Source organism: Gracilinanus agilis, chromosome 5 (genome assembly GCF_016433145.1).
Source record: "Gracilinanus agilis isolate LMUSP501 chromosome 5, AgileGrace, whole genome shotgun sequence".
Taxonomy (NCBI): Eukaryota; Metazoa; Chordata; class Mammalia; order Didelphimorphia; family Didelphidae; genus Gracilinanus; species Gracilinanus agilis.
The window spans coordinates 201,429,666-201,448,958 of NC_058134.1; the positions used below are offsets into that span (position 1 = coordinate 201,429,666).

General features: G+C 37.6%; 1 protein-coding gene across 2 annotated transcripts in view; it reads right to left on the bottom strand.

The window, feature by feature from the left end:
* Positions 1-19,293, bottom strand: part of ETV6 (ETS variant transcription factor 6) — a 330,692-nt gene that overhangs the window by 80,543 nt on the left and 230,856 nt on the right. For both annotated transcript variants that reach the window (XM_044679558.1, XM_044679557.1), the window contains exon 3: positions 14,154-14,318. In XM_044679558.1, the coding sequence (XP_044535493.1) occupies positions 14,154-14,318 (165 nt within the window). The remainder of the gene's footprint in view (positions 1-14,153; positions 14,319-19,293) is intronic.

The window sequence follows — 19,293 nt, forward strand, 5'->3', positions numbered from 1 at the left end:
ATTACATTATCTTCTAAAATGGTAGGACCACTTTATAGCTATATCTGCAGTACATTAGTGTGCCTGTTGTCTGTCTTTCCACATATCTTCTAACAATTCTAATTTTCTTTTTTAAAAAATCATAGTGCTACTCTGATGGGTGAGAAGTAAAAACTTAAAATTATTTTAATTTACATTTCTCTTAGTATTAGTGATTTGGAGTGTTTCTTCCTATCAGTTGCTGATAGTTGTATATCTTTTTCTGAAAACTGTTTGTTGATATCTTTTGACAGTTTATTTGTTGTGGAATGGCTCTTCTATCTGCTTAGTGAGGTCTTTTCCACAATCCCTTTTTATGCCTATTTACTCTTCTGCTACCCAAAGCAACTGTGAAAAACAAGTCCCTTCTCCTGTTTCTTTTCTAGAAAATTAATTTTCCCTTTCCTTTTCTTTAATCCCGTAAAAGCAATAAAATAGGAGAATACCACACCAGGGCCTTGTGTATTCTTATTTTCTTTATTCTTCCCTCTCTCCCTCCCTCCCTCCCTTCTTTCCATGCATCCAGACCAGGTCTCCCTACCTTGTCTAGGTTGAATATGCAGAGATCATTAAGGAGTCCAACCCCACTACTGACAAGTATAGGAGCTTTAAGCTGTTCCATTTCTTACTTGAGACAGTCTGCCACTCCTTAAGCAGCCTGGAGGTCCTCTACTCCAGGGGCTTACCATACTGGTACCAGACATAATTGGGACACCCAATTGGCTTTAGTCCACTATAGCTCAGAAATTCACAGCAAGAAATTACTACTAGACTCAGCCTCCACAGTAGCAGAAATTATAAGTATATATTATTTCACCAGACAAACTATTTAAAATATGCTATAATTTCTGTCACTCTCATGGTTAACCTTTTCTGAATANTCTTGCCAACCTTGTTCAGGTTAATCATATTCACAATATGAAAAAGTACTCTTTGCTTCCAGGCAAGCATCCAAACTAACAACCAATTGAATACAGAGATAATTTATTTCATGCAATAGAAAATCTACAAAGAATCCACAACTGAAGCCACTGTTGAGGCAATTTCTCCCATCTCTAAGGAACCCTAATTCTACATATGAATCTATAAGATTTTCTGGATGTATAATACGATCCTAAAGTTGAAGTTGTCCAAAAGGGAAAAGGAAATTTTCTAAAGAGTCAACCCTTTTCTAACTCAGTCCTAATAAACAGCATGGTCCAAGTTGTTCTATATTATGGTTACTTCCTCTGAACTACAGGGGCATGTGGTTCTTCCTTTTCTCTCCAAAAGGAATGGGTCAGAAAATCAATGTTGTCAAAAATTCTTTTTCTCCCCAGGAGGATTGCTCCAAGAACTCTTTCTTTGGGTAGTTTCATTTCTGGGACTTCCAGTTGCTGGTGTGTCACTGCCTTATCATTTGCTCCCATCTCTGAGACCAAAAAGTTCTCTGGGAGGAAAGGAAGTGGATAAATAGGCTTCCTCCCACCAGGGACCCAAGTCCACTCTTTATTTTTAAAGTTCTGGTCTCTTCCAAACCTCTATCTGCTTCCTTTTAAAAGCCAAGTCCAGTGAGACAATTTAGATCTCAATAAATCCATGAAATGCCATGGTTCAATCAATGTGACATCGATGGGCAAGAATCCATTGCAGGGGTACTCTTCATATTCTATCAAGAAGATACTGTCAGTCCGAAACACGGTGGGATGTTTATAACTTGTGGAGAGAGACATCTTCAACAAAAACATTCATGCTTTTTGAATCTTGCCAACCTTGTTCAGGCTAGCCATATTCACACACCCTATATAGGACCTAATAAAGTGCCCTGTGTATAGTAAGTGCTTAATAAATATCTTTTCAATTTGAATTTCAATTGAATTGAATAAAATTGAATGAAAAAGCCACTGGGCAGTCATAGTACACAACTAACTTCATTAATGGTCTCTGGGTGTGACTAATAGACTAATGTCTATTCTTGAAATTATTCTTGGCTTGAATGCTTCTTGATTACTTTCCCCAAAGTTTTTGGAAAGGAAATGGTTATTTGTAATACCAACAGGTGCTTAAGATAGGTCTAAGAACCAGCTTATTTCTTATACAAAAGTTCACTCATGATTGGTTCAGGTGTCAATAGCTTTTGAATTCTACTAATATATGAACATTTGAAATGGAGACCAGAGTTCTTAGGTTCAAATATAGCTTCAGACACTTCCTAGCTCAGTGATCCTGGACCAGTCACCCAACCTCAATTGCCTAACCCTTGCTGCTCTCCTATCTTTGAACTGATACTGAGAAAGAAGGTACAGATAAAAATAATAGTAATAAAGACCGGAGCTGAAATCAGACCTCAGACACTTACTAGCTGAGTGACCCGAGGCATATCACATGGTTGCCCCTGTTTCCTCAACTGTGAGGATAATAGTAGCACTTTCCAGGATCTGTTGTGACAGATCAGATGATCTTTTATTTGTTAAAAACTTAGCTACAGTGGCTGACACATAGTAGGAGCTTAATAAACGATGGCCAACTCTTCCCTTCCCCTTCCCCCAAAGGAGACCTTTAAATCCTTCTAGTCATTAATGCCTTCTCCTTTGAGATATATGTTATATAATATTTACACCAATAATTATATTATGGATTAGATTATTATAGTTTTATTATTATATACTTATCTTATAATTATGAGATATATAAATATTACAGAATGATATAATTTATTATACTATTATATATAAATATGTTTATATACCCACATATATAAAAAGTACTCTTTTTTTATATGTTCTGTTCCCCAATATAGAACAGCAGTGACAGAGAATGTAAGCCACCTTGAGGGCAGGGGCTGTTTTTTCCTTTGAACTCTGTCACTGACAGCTAGTCCAGCAGGTGCTTTCTAAGTACACCTTGAGTTCTTTTCATCTTGTACCAGAGGAACAGCTTTGATATTTCTCTATCTGAAGACTTGAAAACAAATTTCTGGATCTAAAATTCTGTTTTGAAGCTTTTAGATTTTACTTTCCCTTTTTCCTCTCATGTGGAGTTTAAATGAGAAATCTCAATGAGAAAACACATGCCCAGGGTTTTGCAATCCTTAAAGTGCAATATTCTCGTAATAATAATAACAGTAAGAATGATAACAGCATTCTTGTAGGCTAGCACCCAATTGTTAGCTTTCCAAATACCTGTTTTAAAATAAGTCTTATAAGGTAACCTTAGCCCTAGGGGAATTTCTAGAACTCTAAGAGATGGATCTCAACAATGTGACTTCTTGCTTCAAGTACCGCTTGGATAAAACACTTAGAAAATAGGAGCAATCAACTCTGTTAACAGATTAAATTACTAACTTTTTTATTCAAAAGAGAGCACCTTTTGTGTGCATTAAAACCCAGATTACTTAGAAATGAATAATTAAGAGACAGTTTCGCATCTGTGGCACAGATTCAACACAGTGCAGGGGGAAGACAGAGAGGCTATAGGGGAATTCAAATGTTCAAGGATATAGAACTTCCGGAAGGTAGCTAGGTGGCTCAATAGATAGAGCACCAGACCTGGAACCAGGAAGACCTGAGTCCAAAAATGGCCTCAGATACTTCCTAGTTGGGTGATGGGGAAAGCCACTTAACCTCCGATTGCCAGACAAAAGGATCCACTGGAAAAGAAAATGACAAACTATTCCAGTATCTTTACCAAGAAAAGGCCAAATGGGGGCAAGGAAGAGTTGGACAAGGCTGAAACAAATGAAAAACAACAGGTTCTTTTCACTGATCAGACCACTCAAGAGCAGTTGGAAGCAGTGGGATGTATCTGAATCAAAATAATTATGGAAATCTTTAGCTACAGGATGATTGCCTAGTATCTTACATTTTAGGTAGAATTGCTTCTTGTTGATTTTGGTTTAATTTTAGATTTGTAATTATAACATTAGCAGCTAGGGGTGGTACAATGGATACAATGTTGAAAACGGGCTCAGGAATACCCGAGTCCAAACCCAACTGCAGACCCTTATTGGTTGTGTAAGCATCTACTACTCCCTCAAAGCCTGTCTCAATTTTCTCATCTGTAAAATGGATATAAGAGCAACTACTGCATCAGGTTGTTGTGAGGCTCAAAGAAGACAAAAACGTATACTATAAAGTAACTGTAAAGCTATTATCAGTTCAAATTATATTTGTCTCTTAGCTGAGTAAATGCCACAATTTTGTCATCTTGCTACTTATCTTGAATTGCACACTATTGTGTTCAATTCTAAATTGATCCGCTCTAGGTAACTAAGTGGTACAGACAGAGGACAGAGAACTGAACTTGGAATTAGGAAGATCTGAGTTCAAATTTGACATCAGACTTATGGGCAAGTCACTTAACCCCTCTGTTTCAGTTCTGCATTTGTATAAAGGGGGATAATAATAGCCCCTACGTCACAAAGTTGTTGGGAAGATCAAATGTGATAATATTTGTAAAGAGCTTTGTAAAACCTAAAGTGGTATATAAATATTACTATTAGAAGTAGTACTGATGATGGTATTAATAATGAAATTTTCCACTGATCTAGAAAAATGAGATCTTTGATCTGGTGATTATCTAGCAATTTCATATTTATTCCTAGACATACTTGTTTATTCACTACTCTAGTTTGAAATCAATGAAAATGAATGGTCCTAACTATATAAGAAAAGAATTGGGGACATTGTGAGAAAAGTCACCAATTTGCTCATAATCTCTGACAAAGAGATACCATTACTGGACATACACTCCAAGTAGGACAAAAGCAGAAAGCTTTCTAATATATCAAAATACTCAAAGCACTACTTTTTTGTGGTAGCAAAAAAAAAATTGCTCAAATACTAGAAACAAAAGTAGGTATCTATCATTTGGGGAATGGGTGAATAAATTATGGCATATGAATGTCCTGGCATGGTATCGTGCCATAAGAAAAAATGATAAGAATGATTTAGAGAAATATAGGAAAATTTCTTTGAAAGAATGAAGGAAGCCAAATAAGAACTATATAATATTTCAACAATTAAAGAAAACTAAGATAAAGCATGGGGTAGAAGGTAGGCACTGTGGATATAGGGTTGGGTTTAGAATCAGGACCTGAGTCCAAATCCAGCCTCGGACATTTCCTATCTGTGTGACCCTAGGCAAGTCATTTAACTCTATTGTTGACCTCACTTTACTCATCTGTCAAATGAACTAGAGAAGGAAATGGCAAACCACTCTGGTATCTTTGCCAAGAAAACCCCAAATGGGGTCACAAAGAGTTGGACATGAGTAAACAACAAAAAAGATGATTCTTAATGCTAATTAACTGTAATAGTTGGCCTTGGACTCAAGGTAAAAAGGAGTAGCATGATCCTCTTTTTGGTAGAGAGGTGAGGGACTCAGGATATGAAATCCTGCAGATTTATATTATATATATATATATATATATATATATATATGTCACACACACACATATATATATATATAACTTTATACCAAAATGTATCAATTAAACTGATTTAAAAAAGAAAATTGACATTGCTAGCAAGATTAGCAATTATGTCTAAACCTAGCTATCCTTCAAGTCAAAACATGAAGAAATGCACCAAATAAAGAAAAAGAATAACAAAATGAAGGGAAAGGAAATTCTTATAGAAAAAAACAGAGATTAAAGAAATGATTAAACAAAACAGAACTAATTCAGTGAAGAAATGCAATGGGATACAAGAGAAGAAAGAGAAATCTAGAAAAAGGAATATTACTAGAACAAAGTCTGAACCCTAAGAATGAAGATGGAACTTCTAAAAGAACCCCCATGGTAGGTGAGAAGCTTATTAAAGAAATAATGGAAAAGTAAAAAGAATTTTTAAGGATAAAAAGGAGATTTCACAGTTTAGAGAAGATGGAACATATAAAGCAAGGAGTCTCATTACATGACAATGGCAGAAGCAAAACATAAAAATACAAAGATGTAACAAGAAATATTAGAGCAAATTTAAAAGGCATAACAATTCTGAGAACTGAAGTCTCCACAAACCAGACCACAGGACACAGAAGTTAGAGCTCAGAAAGACAGACCAAGAATCATTGGCCTCCTAGAAAAACATGATGCAACAAAAAACATGGATACTATATTTCATAAAATCGTAAAATTGCCTAGGAGTATTGGAACTAGAGGGCAAACTACCAACCAATAAAACTTACTGGAGGAACCCCAAGTTCAACCTAAAAACATAGTTGCTTAGCTTTGGAGTTTCTGGCTCAAAGAAAGTCTTACAAGTTGCTAGGAGGAGACAGTTCACTCATCAAAGAATGCAAATTTGAACTGCACGTTACTCACAGATGAAGAGAAATGAAAGAAAGCATGAAATATAATGTAACAAAAAAACAGGAAAATAGCTTGTCAAAAGGTAACTTAATATAACAAAGCTGAGCATACCTGTACATAAAAAAAAGTCTTTTCAACAGAATTAGTGATATCTAGTAATTCTTTTTGAGAAAACTGTAGAGAAGTGGAGTCTTTAAAATGCTAACTCAGTGGATAAACCCTGCCTCCCACGACATAATAAAAAGGATGATAGTATGATGACTCATAGCTTACAAGCTACAAATAAGAGACAAGATTGTTATTCCTAAGAATTCTTACCTTTTCTAAAGATCTTTGAGGGGATGAAAAGAGTACACCTCTGGGTTAATCTTAGTGAGGGTGATTAAGTGACTTTTTTTTTTCCTTTAAAGTAGGATATCATAGGCAAAGGTCATGCAAACAAATAATGAGCTGGGAGATGCCAGGGAGGCATCAGGGTTCTTGTAAACCTTATGAAACCCACTCATTTGGGTTAAGAAAGGACAATGTAAAATAAAAAGGTATTATCAATAACAGTAGATCTGGGGCTGAGGCTAAGAAAGGGAAGTTAGAAATTTAAAATGAGGGGGCAGCTAGGTAGCTCAATGAATTGAGAGCCAGGCCCAGAGATGGGAGGTCCTGGGTTCAAATTTGACCCCAGAAACTTGCTAACTGTATAACTCTGGGCAAGTCACTTAACCCCCATTTTCTAGCCCTTACTACTCTTCTGCCTTGGAACCGATACACAGTATTGATTTTAAGATAGAAAGTAAGGTTTAAAAAAAAAGAAATTTAAAATGAGATAAGACTTCAGAGGGTTACAAAGATTACTGCAAATAAAGAACTGATTTTTTTTTATGGACAAAATTTATTGATGTGGACCTGGACTGGTAAGGGAATAGCATGAGGAAGAAAGAAGGTTAAGATTAGTGGAAAAAGAACAAACTTCTGGCATACAGTATTAATTTTTGATAAACAATGTAACAGGAATTATTATAGGGAAAAAGCAAATTTCACATTAAGAATCTTGAAAGTTAATAGACTTTGAAATCCCACATTTAAAGGAAAGCGATTTTTAAAATGCAGTCTGTTAACATTCTGAAAAATTGTTCAAAATCACTAATTTGAGGAAATGCAATAAAAATATGAATTTGTAAAAATGGCAAAGATGGGAAAATCCAATGTTGCAGGAGTTATGCAAGGATAAGTACGCTGTCATTTATGCTTTTTTCCTTTGTGATTTTTTTATTGTATGCACAATAAACATCTTTTGTCACAGCACGAGGAATATGGAAATGTGTACTGCATGAAATCACTGATATAACCTATACTAGACTACCTACTGCCTCGGGGAAAAGGGGGAAGGGAGTGAGAAAATCTGAATCCTAAAATGTCAGAAAACAATTGTCAAAAATTGTTTCTAATGTAATTGAAAAATAAATATTTTTTTACAATCCCCCCACAAAAGACAAGCATACTATTTCACTGATGTTAGAGCAGAAGATTGATTCAAACATCACGAAAAGCAGTTTCAATTGGGTAAAAAAAGTTAAATTGTTCATGGTCTTAGACTCTGAGAATCCACACTCAGTTTAACACCTTGAAAGAGGTTAATGACAATTAAAAAAAAAACACCTTATACTTAAAAAATATTCATGATGACATTATAAATAACAAAATTTTGGGGTTTTCCAACAAATTGTGGAATTGCTGAATGTCCAAAATGCATTCCAGCCTCATCTCTGTCTTGTAGAACCCTCAGCTTCCTTCAAACTTTAGAGCAGTGATTCCCAAAGTGGGCACCACCGCCCCCTGGTGGGTGCTGCAGCAATCCAGGGAGGTGGTGATAGCCACACTTTTTTGTATTACATTTTATTCTGAGTTCAATAAATAATCTCATAATTTACAGGGGGTGCTAAGTAATATTTTTTTCTGGAAAGGGGGCAGTAGGCCAAAAAAGTTTGGGAACCACTGCTTTAGATCAAGCACCACTTCCAAGTAAGGGTAAGACCTTTCCTCATTCCCCAGATACACTAACAATCCCCTTCGAGAAGCCACTAACAATTCCTCCTAGTTGTTAGTGCCTTCTTCTCCCTAAAATTATCTTGTATTCACTCTATCTATCCATCCATCTATCTGTCTATCTATCTGTCTGTAAATGTATCTGTCTGTCTCTCTCCATCTCTCATATATATTTTGAGCCCAGATATCTTCTTTCTATACCATATAGAGCTATCTTAGGGCAGCAAGGTGGCTCATTGGGATGGAGGGCTGGTTCTAGAGTCAGGAAGTCCCGAGTTCAAATCTGGCTTCAGATGCTTTCCAAATATATGACCCTTGGGCAAGTCATTTAACCTCTGTCTCCGTTTCATCATCTCTAAAATAGGCAAATAATAGCACCTGTCTCCTGGGGCTGTTGTGAGGATAAGATGAGCTAATATTTGTGAAGTGCTTTGCAAGCTTTAAAGTGGGATATAAATGCTAGAAATTATCATTTTTTTTCTGTATGGATAATAGCACCATTTTTACCAAGTGGCTTGATGTGATGTGGTACTCAATAAATGTTTATTGAATGACTATTGAATCAGCTTTCACTATCATTACTGTTGCCATTACCTCATGCCTGTGTGACGGCAATATCTTCTTAGCCAGTCTTTCCCCTTTTAATTCATGCCTGTGCCATGCTGTTTCATCCAGCTGCCAATAAGCCCAAGCTCTCACTGATATAGAAATTTGCTCTAGAGGTTCAGATTATTATCTGAACACCCCTCTTTTTCTTAGTGATTCTTGGCCATTAAATTAGCATTACTTTCAGGGTCCAAAGGCACAGCTGAGAAGGAGAATTCTGAGACTCTCCTATTCATTTTATTTCCTACATTTAATAGCAATGATTATTTAAATGAATGCCATTGTTGTTTTGGGTTGTTCAATGAGCCCCAGCGATGGGGAGGAAAGAGTCCAGGCTTTTTAATAATGTTGGCTTTTTAAAAGTATATTCCCTGTGACCAGTAGAGGTCTCAGGAAGGCTGGAGATGGAGGTGCTCTGGTTCTTTGTCTTGAGTTGGGTCTCCTACAGCTCTCCCAGCAGCAAAAAGCCCTGCAGTCTCAGAGAGGGGGTGGCTAGTGGAGAGGATGTTGGCACTTACCAGATGGTTCATGGGGACTGCGATAGCATGGACGGCTCATTAGCTTTCCCTTTTTACACAGAGCAAAGTTTCCCCTCTGAAGCAAGTCAGTGATACTTCAGATTTCCAGTTCTAAAGGATTTTAAGCCAGTGATTGGCCGGAGAGGATAGAAAGTACAGGATCAGAAAGCCCAACTTTCTTCCCTCCACTCAGGATGGGGAAATCTGTTACCTAATAAGACTGCTCCCTCCTTTCTCTCATCCATTTGAGTCGAGGCTATCTTTGAAGGTGTCACTTTTGGAAACACAAGGGATTCCTCAACACTGAAGGGGCATATAGCAAAGTAGTGGGAAGCAAAAAAGTCACACAGGAAAACAGGAAAATAAGCCATCATTATATCCTAACAGATTTTTCTTTATCTTTAATCAACTAGAACATTGCCAAGGGAAATGGTCTTGAGAAACGTTCTTTGATAAAAAGATAATTGAGTCTTTGCATAAGAAGCTTATGGCTTTTCCAAGATGCATTTTGTAGGAAGCAGTGCCAATTCAAACCCAAAGTAAGAACAGAATCTGCAGTTTTGAAAATCCTAAATAAGATACTCTTACATATATTATGAAAAGGAGTATCTCAAGCACAAACTAGACATTACGGAACACATTGTAGCTGTCATATTTTAGCTGGTCCTGATATAGTCATAGCCTTTCATGCCTGTTAAGATGTTTTCTTCCTCCCTCCCTTGTTTTAGAATTTGCAAAAGCTCTCTATTGCTTTATGCTGAGATTTCTCCTTTTGGCTTTTATTATGCACCCAAATCCGACCCTAACCGGCCTATATATCTCGTTCAGTTATGCTCAACTCTTTGTAATCTCCCTTGGGATTTTCTTGGCAAAGAAGCTCACTTTGCAGACTAAAAGACTGAGGCAAATAAAGCTAGGTGACTTGCCCAGGGTCACACAGCTAGGAAGTATCTAAGGCCAAATTTGAACTCAGGTCTTCTTGATTCCAGTCCCAGCACTGTATCCACTGTGTCACTAGCTGTTCTCACCTTTCCATCCCATCCTGCTATTTCCTTATAGGTACTCTCTGTCCTAACTAAACCAGTTTCCTTAAGGTCACCTCCTTGTAATACTCAATGTCAATGCCTTCCTTGTCTTTGTTCATATTATTTCCTTCATCTGAACTATTCTTCCTTCTCCCTGCTATCTATCCAAATCCTGGTCTACTCTTAATATCTGGAACAAGTCCCATCTCTTCCACGAAGCCTTCTCCGACCGGGTCAGCTTGTAATGAAATATAAGCAGACAATAACAATATCATAGAATTTAACTCTTTTTCTCAAATTGGTTCAGGTGTTTTGGTTTCATTCGTTCAACTAGGCTATTTATGCCCTTGTCAAAAGCACTTGCTAATCTTGATTTGTACCTCTCAGGATAGCAAGCAAAGTTCTAGGCACACAACACACATTCTATAAACGTGTTACTATTCGGTGGGGATATTTGGGTTTGGGAGAACCCTGTAAAGTTGGCTTCAGTGTCTTTAAAAAAATTTTTTTTATTTGTTTGTTACATTAAAGTTCTCTGGTATCTCACTCCCTACTTCCTCTTCCCACACTAAAGAAGGTATCATTTAACCCTCCCCCAATTTATATCTATATCTATATCTATATCTATATCTATATCTATCTGTCTGTCTGAATATCTATCTATCTGTCTGTCTGAATGTCTGTCTGTCTGTCTATATAAATGTCTTGCTTGTTCCTAGTTATCATTTCTTTCTCAGGAGGTGGATATACCCAAATTATTCTTCAAACAATATTTTGCTCATCTTTGCTTCCAGATCAGAAGCATTAGCAGAAGGAAGCAGCCTGGATAAGGGCAGAGAGAGGAGAATTTAAAGATTAGTCTCAGGAAGAAGCGAGATAAGGAAGGGGGATTTCCAGGCAAAATCAGATTCCCTCTGCTTTAGTTTTAGTACCTCTAGTCATAGGGTACACAGGGAGGAAAGCATCTTTGGATTTTAAGTCAAATTTAGGAGAAACCCTTTTCAAACATGTTTCTTTTTGCATTTGTTGTTTCATTTAAATAGTTTTACTGAAACACTGAAAATACATGTCTCACTGTTTCCATATAGCTACAAGAATTTCTTAAATATTAAGTGGAATTATTTTCATTTCTATTTTAAGAGAGTCAAAGGATTATCTGTGTGACCTCAGACAAGTCACCTAAACATTCTGCCCCTAAATTTCCTTATCTACAAAATGAGGGGGTTGGACTGGAAAGCCTTTAAAGTCCCTCTGAGCACCTCCCAGAACAGAATAGATATATTCCGTATATATTATATGTGTGCCTGTATTCTATGAGTAACAGATCATCACATACACACATATGTATCTTTCTTTTTTCCCCTAAGAGAATGCAAGCTTCCTGAGGGCAGACAGTGTTTCACGTTTGTCCATTATCCCCAGTGCTGCCTAAAACATTCACTGTTCACTGACTGATTGCTAAGGGAACTACTTAGATTTGGGATTCTTTTTTGGTTGCATTTATATGAAAAAAATTCTATTTTTTAACCCTTACCTTCCATCTTAGAATTTATATTGTATATTGGTTCTAAGGTAGAAGAGTAGTAAGGGTCAGGAAATGGGGATTAAGTGACTTGCCCAGGGTCACACGGCTAGGAAGTGTCTGAAGTCACATTTGAACCCAGGACCTCCCATCTGTAGGCCTGGTTCTCCATCCACTGAGCCACCCAGCTGCCTTTCATATAAAAATAATTCAGACTGTTCTGAGGTTTAAGAAGGCTTGAATATTCTGAGCCCTAGAATTTAGTATAGCAAGTTTGCATGCTATATTGCGAACTTTCCAGGTAGGAAGTCAACATCTGCACATCTCTGGAGATTTCCCATTCATCATGTCCTGATAGCCAGCTCTCTGGGGCAACTGAGAAAAGCAGATGACATCATGCTTCCTACTGTTATCTTGTCTCTTGGGACAAAAAAGTTTTCTGCTGGTCAGTTTGTTAACATTTCTGGAAAGCAACCAGTTGTAAATGAGATTTTAACATAACTTCAGTCCAATTTGAATTTTGTGTAAGAGCACAAATACTTGTGGAAAACAGATTATAACATCTGGATTCCAGTTAAGTTTTCTCCAGGATAATCTAGAAAAATCGACTAAGAAAATAACGTGACTTCATCGCATAGAAAATTTTCTTAATGATCTACACACGCTGTACATGAGACCTTCTTAAGCTGCCATCTTATTTGGTATTCAATAGCTGACTATGTTGGAAGATGTTCAAGGAAAAACATATTTACAAATTTACATCTGCAAAGTTTCCTTATATGGTGTCATAAAGATTAAAGTTCCAGGGAATGGGCTTTCAGAAAATGCACTAGGCTTTAAGAAAAGACAATGAAAAGAATATTGAAAGATTCAGCCTTGTTGGTCACACACCCTTTGCCAATGCATAGCCACTGAAATGTTTCTTGTAATCTAAGTCCTTCATGGTTGACTTCTGTCTAATTTTTTTCCTATTTTGACTTTTTCTGAAAGACTTTCCATTTGTATTTTTCAAAGCTTTTATCAGGATGTTATTGACCTTGTTGCATTTTTTAAAAATTGTCTTGAATATCTCCTTTCTTTTTGCCTTCGCCCATTAAGAAAAAGCATTTCAGTAAAACCAAGTAATACACCAAAAAAATCTAACAATATACACAACATTGCCCACTCTACAAAGAAGGGAAGAAGGTGCATTTTTCTTTGTTGTTTTCTTTTCTTTTTTCTTTTTTAAACCCTTACCTTGTGTCTTGGAATCAATACTGTGTATTGGCTCCAAGGCAGAAGAGTGGCAAGAGCTAGGCTATGGGGATGTCTGTGACTAGATTTGAACCCAGGACCTCCCGTTTCTGGATCTCAATCCACTGAGCCACCTAGTTGCCCTCTTCTTTGTTGTTTTCCAAGGCTATTCTTGGTCAAGATAACTATATTTTTGTTTAGTCTCTTTAAACATTTCTTTCCATTTCACATTGTTGTAAACATTGCATATGCTACTTTCTTGTTTCTCCTCACATCACTCTGCATCGACTCATAAGTCCTCCTTGTTGCTTCTTCCTTTCTTTCTCACTCATTTATTGCTGCCTTACTTTTGAAAGGAAATTTTGGAATTTTGGAAGAGTATTAGAAATATTTAAAGTTTAGCTTGAAATCGCTTTTGAGTTGTTCTTCAATGATTTGATTCTTTTTAAGCAAGATTTCCTTTCCCTTTCCCTCCCATTCTTCTCTGTCTCCAGGTTTCATTTTTCCTTCTTTTTCTACGTAGGCTAGAGCTCTTTCCTTTCTTGCTGCTTAGTATCTGTCAGTTACCTACTGAAAGCTAAGTATGACACAGACCGCTTCGACATGCAGCCTTCTCCATCCTTTAGGGGGCCATTCTTCCTCAGAGAGGCAGAGAAAAATAACTCTTTCCTTCTCAGTGGGAATGTATAATACCTTAGATTTGAACCTTGAATCTTTCAAGTCATGATTATTTTTTTCTAGATGATAAACTCTCGCCCCTCTTTTCTTCCTTTTGATAAAATACCACTGTTTTTCACGTTTGATGATGATACGACTTATGGACGGATGTGACAGCAAAACCCAATCCATGATTCAGAATCCCTTTTGTTCTGTAAACCAGTCAAGAGTCATGTACTTCTCACCTGAATGAGGAGACCTATATCGAAAGTCCTCTTTGGTCAGCAGCAGGAGAGCTTTTCCATTCATTTCAAATGTGTTGCTGTCAATTGGCCTTAAAGAAAATTCATTTTCAGCCCACTTGAGCCATTGGGCTACGTCATCCCTGCTCCAGTAAATTGGCTGCAAGCCTATTGGAGAAAAAGAGGTATAGATGAAATCCTTTAGGTTAAATAATTGAAATAATTACTAATAACTGATATTTATAATATGTTTAACACTATGACTTTATATGATGTAAACTGTCTCATTTGTTCTGCTTTATAAGACAATGCTTTGATAGAGGCGCAACAGGTATCATTATCCCCATTTTACAGATCAAGAAACTGAATCTCAAAAATGTGAAGTGCCTCATCTCCTTTCCTCCCTCCCAAAAAATGACTTTGAATTTATTTTGTATAGGATCTGTATATGTGCACATATTATTTCCCCTGATAAGTTGCTCAAGGGCAGGGACTGTTTGATTTTTCCTATTTTTTTTTATTTCTAGTGCCTTAAAAAAGTGCATATATAATTCAGGTTTGTTGATTTATTCCCTAGTATGTATTCGGGGATGGAATCTGAATCCAGGTCTCATTTCCCTTCAAGTGTTACACGATACCTAAGAGATAAACTCCCAAAAAGGAGAAATATTTCTAGGTAGATATTTTTTATGTCTGGAGAACTTCTGGGAAGGAAAAATATCTTTTATCCTTTCCTCCCCTCTCCACTGGTCTCTAACTCTGGCTGGAAAAAGTCTGGTTGCTTAAATAGTCTTGCCATGTTTATATCAAGGAGTCAGACAATGGGAAACATTTCCTTTCTACCTCTAGGGTATAAATGGCAAGTCTGGGAGCATAGGAACTAGTGAAATGAAGAGCCATTTATCTTCATGCCTTTCCTGTCCAGGAAACTGGTTTAGTTTCAGTTCTATTCCTGTGGTTCGGGTTTGTTCTCAGGTAGCCTTGTTGTGGTCTGATGAAAGTGGACTGAAAGTGGCACTAAGCTAAAGAATGTCTCAGAACTGATCAGGTAATATCCCAGGATTCTTCAGAGCAGAGATACTCAACCTGGATTTTGTGAATTTGGGGGTTTAAAAAACATAATTTGGATAAGTTTTATTTGTAATTACCTTTTCCTTTGTAATCCTAATATATTTTAAAACATGATTCTGAGATCATATTTACCAGATGGCCAAAAAGGTCCACAACACTCAAGAAAGGTTAAGAACCCCTATTCTAGAATGTGAAAGTTCTACAGCTAGACCTCACCTCCTAACACTACAGCAGACCAAAGTGGGCACTTGACCCAAATCAGAACAGCTTCTGAAAATGAAAGGGCAGTGTTAGGGTCATTTGTCCAACTCTATCAGATGTCAAAATTTTGGGGGGTTCCATTCCTGATACCAAAAGTGGATTTAGAGTAAGACTTGAGGGTAAGAGAAAAAGACCCAAGGGTGAGAGTAAAAGCAGGTATCTGAAAATGTGGCCATATCTTCTCTACTGCTCTGTTCCAAAGCCAGGTAAGTTTGAGGAGGAGTAGCTGGCTTCTTCCCACCCTATGGAAGTTTTCTTCAAGCCTTCCTCAATTTCCTTGGCACAGTAGGGGTATACACACACATACACACAGAAAGTGAGACAAATAAATTTATATTCATGTATATCACAATAGTTACTTTAATAAAGAGTAATGATGAGAAGAGAGCAGCTATGATTTCGTGTGTGTGTGTGTGTGTGTGTGTGTGTGTGTGTGTGTGTGTGTGTGTTTCCTTTGTCCCCTTAGGCTGCACTATTTACAATAATAATTTCTCTCATTTGGAAAAGTGGGGTAATTATTATCTAGATGGAGTAGAGGGGACGGCTAGGTAGCTTCAGTGGATTGAGAGCCAGACTTAGAGATGGGAGGTCCTGGATTCAAATTTGACTTCAGACACTTCCTAGATCTGGGTAAGTCCCTTAATCCCCATTGCCTAGCCCTTACCACTCTTCTATCTTGGAACCAATACAGAGTATTGATTTTAACACAGAAGGTAAAGGTTTAAAAAAAAAGGATGGTATAATATGTTATTACAGCTAGCTGGATTAAGTCAAGGTCATTGATTTGGCCCCACAAGAACCCACTTTGCACAGAGAAATTGGTCTATAGCCACAGACTGAATCTCTCCTTCTGGTTAGTCATTCCAAAAGCTGTATTGTTAGTCATAAGGGACTGGGACTGCTCAGAAAAACAATTCGAAGTTGTGGGAAGACTAAGCCAGGGATCACTAGCACTGCCTTTGTTAATAGAGGCCAGCACTGGACTTTGGTTATCATTGAATCTTTTTTTTTTTTTAAAACTCTTCTCCTTTCCCTGGAAATAGGATTACATTTGTCTCTTAGAGAAACACAAAGTTCAAATGAAGGTAGGGATAGAGAAGTTCCTGGTAGCGAGAGACCAATAAAGTGGAAAGTCTGAGATTAGAAACTGGAAAGGTAATGGTCCAAACTCACTGGAAAGTGACAGTGAGGAAGTAGAGAGAGAAGTGAATCCAGACCAGCAGAGGAAATGAGAGCAAAATTATGAAGTACTGGGGAGGGCACGCAGAAATGCAGGAAGGAGCGTGTGATGGGGGGGAGGAGGCGAGTGGTGATTTGAGGTTCTGTGTTTCTGTGGAAGAAAATACTCATGAGTAATCTTCTCCCTAAATAGAGGAGTCACATACTCCAAACAAGCCTGGCAGTTAATAACAACAAAGTTTCTGTTCACTTCCCATTAGTTTCTCCCACAGCCAAGCCACTGCAGTAACCAACACAACCAAATGGAAATCCCCATCAGGAGTTGGAGAGGATGTTTTCATGCTACTGGTGAAGGTGAATTGGACCCTCCATCACTCAATGCAATTTTTCTATTTATGTTTGGGGTGCATAAAAATGTGTGCATATATATTTACATCTGTATATAAAAATATATTCATATATCAACTTTATAATATGATTCTTCTCTTGTCCCTCTTCCTGATTTTCTGAACTTCACAATCACGCCTGGTACTTTCTTCATTGGCTTGAACCTTCTCATTCTGGAATGTGTTACCAGCCCCGTGGCTGGCTTGCCATGGTATACCCACCTGCTAAGTCTATTCTTCTCCAGTGGGTGGGTTTCTCTTTGAGTCTCCATTTTGTGAAGAGACCAGTTCCCTTTTGTATATTCTCTTGCTCCATAAGAGTAGAGTCTGTCTTTCTTTCTGCTTGTATTTGTAAGCCTAGTACTTAGGACAGGGTCCAACATATTGTAAGGGTTTAATAAAGACCTTTTTCTTTCCTTCCATCCTTATCATTAGCAAAGGGAGGCTGGGCCTACATTATTGGATGGTACAGAGATTTTTATGTTGTTTTCCACTATTATCTGATTCTTCATGACCCCATTTGAGCTTTTCTTGGCAAAGATACTGGAGTGGTTTGCCATTTCCTTCTCCAGCTCACTTTATAGATGAGGAAAATGAGGCAAACAAGGTAAAGTGACTCATTCAGGGCCACACAGCTAGTAAGTGTCAGAGGCCAGATTTGAACTCAGAAAGGTGAGCCTTCTTGACTCCAAGTCAGGCACTCTATCACACCATACCACCTAGCTGCCATATGATCTCTATCTTATCCTTTAAAGCAATCCATTTTGAGAAGAAAGCACCAACAATTACATATGTACAAGTACATGCCATAGATCTTTGGCAGAGCTAGGGTAATTCAAAATTGCTAATGTCTATTTTTCAGGGGATGGAGAGAATGATGGTAGACCTCATTCAGCTGGAGGGCATTTGAGAGATTATCTTTGTGGGATTTTACAGTGAAACTGAGTCCCACAGCTATTTCTTAGTCAGTGAAATGAAAGAGAGGGAAGTGCTTCTGCCATTCTAATTAAAGAAAGAACATCCTTTCCCCATACAAGAAAAGCTAGCATTTATGCAGTGCTTTAAGATTTGCAAATGTGTTATCCCATTTGATACATTCTTTTGATCCTTAGAAATCAAGCTTTAAATCTGGATATATTTCAGCCAAAGTGGACAGCTGCCATTCTTCAACCATCCAAGCAAATTCCTATACCCTGAATGTACTTCAATGGAAAAACAGCTTTACCAGAAGTCCCCACACATCCTTCGAGGTTCAACTCAAATGCCCCTTTCCCTTCTGAATGCTCCTAGCATTTTGTACCTCTATAACTTTTCTCACGCTACCTGGCATTTGGTCACTTCACCTCTGTACCTCGGTTTCCTTCTCATCTCAATGGCCACTCTTGATCATCTGGGACAAGGTTTGTTCGTCAACCTTCACAGTAACAGGGTCTGAGTGAGCATTGACACATACTTACTGAACTGAAATGAATCCTTGAAAAAGAATGAGAACTTGGAAGGCTTTCAAGGAAGTGAGTGGCAAACCAAGAAGAAATTTAGCATTTGTATGAACTGAGCAGTCTCTCTCTGGAGAAATGTGTACGTGAATGGAAGCTAAGGATGGATCTATCTTATAAATGCTGTCCAGAAAAAAAAAAGGTTCTTCCAAAAATATTGATTCCCATTCCTCATTACCATTGCCATTCTCATCCTCTACCTACCCAAATGCAAATCTCTATTCCCCAAGCTATACAGAAATTTGACAGCACACTTTCTAATTTCCTCCAAATTATGTAAAAACCCAACTAACGTTAGTAGTTTTATGTGGCCAACAAGCTCTATTCAAGATATATACAGATTTACAAAGCCAGCACTTGCAATTTGGAATCCAGTTAAGTCAATAAATATAAATGGTGACTCTCTCATTCTCCATAGTCATTCTGTTGCCAAGTCTTGTCAATTCTATCTTCATAACATTTCTTGAATATGCTTCCTCTCCCCACTGATTCTGAGTTTCACCTGGGGGAAGGCTCTCACCACCTCAAACCCGGGCTACTACAATAATCTTCCATTTAGTCTCCTCAAGTCTTCCCTCATTTTAGCCCATCCTCTACACAGCTGTCAAACTGATCTTAAGTATAACCATTTGCCTCCCCCCTTCCCCCTTCCCTTTCTCGATTCAGTGGCTTTCTATAACCTCCATGATCAAATAGAAAATCCAAGTATGTTCACTGGTTGTCATCTATGTCTGGAATGCTCTTCTCCTA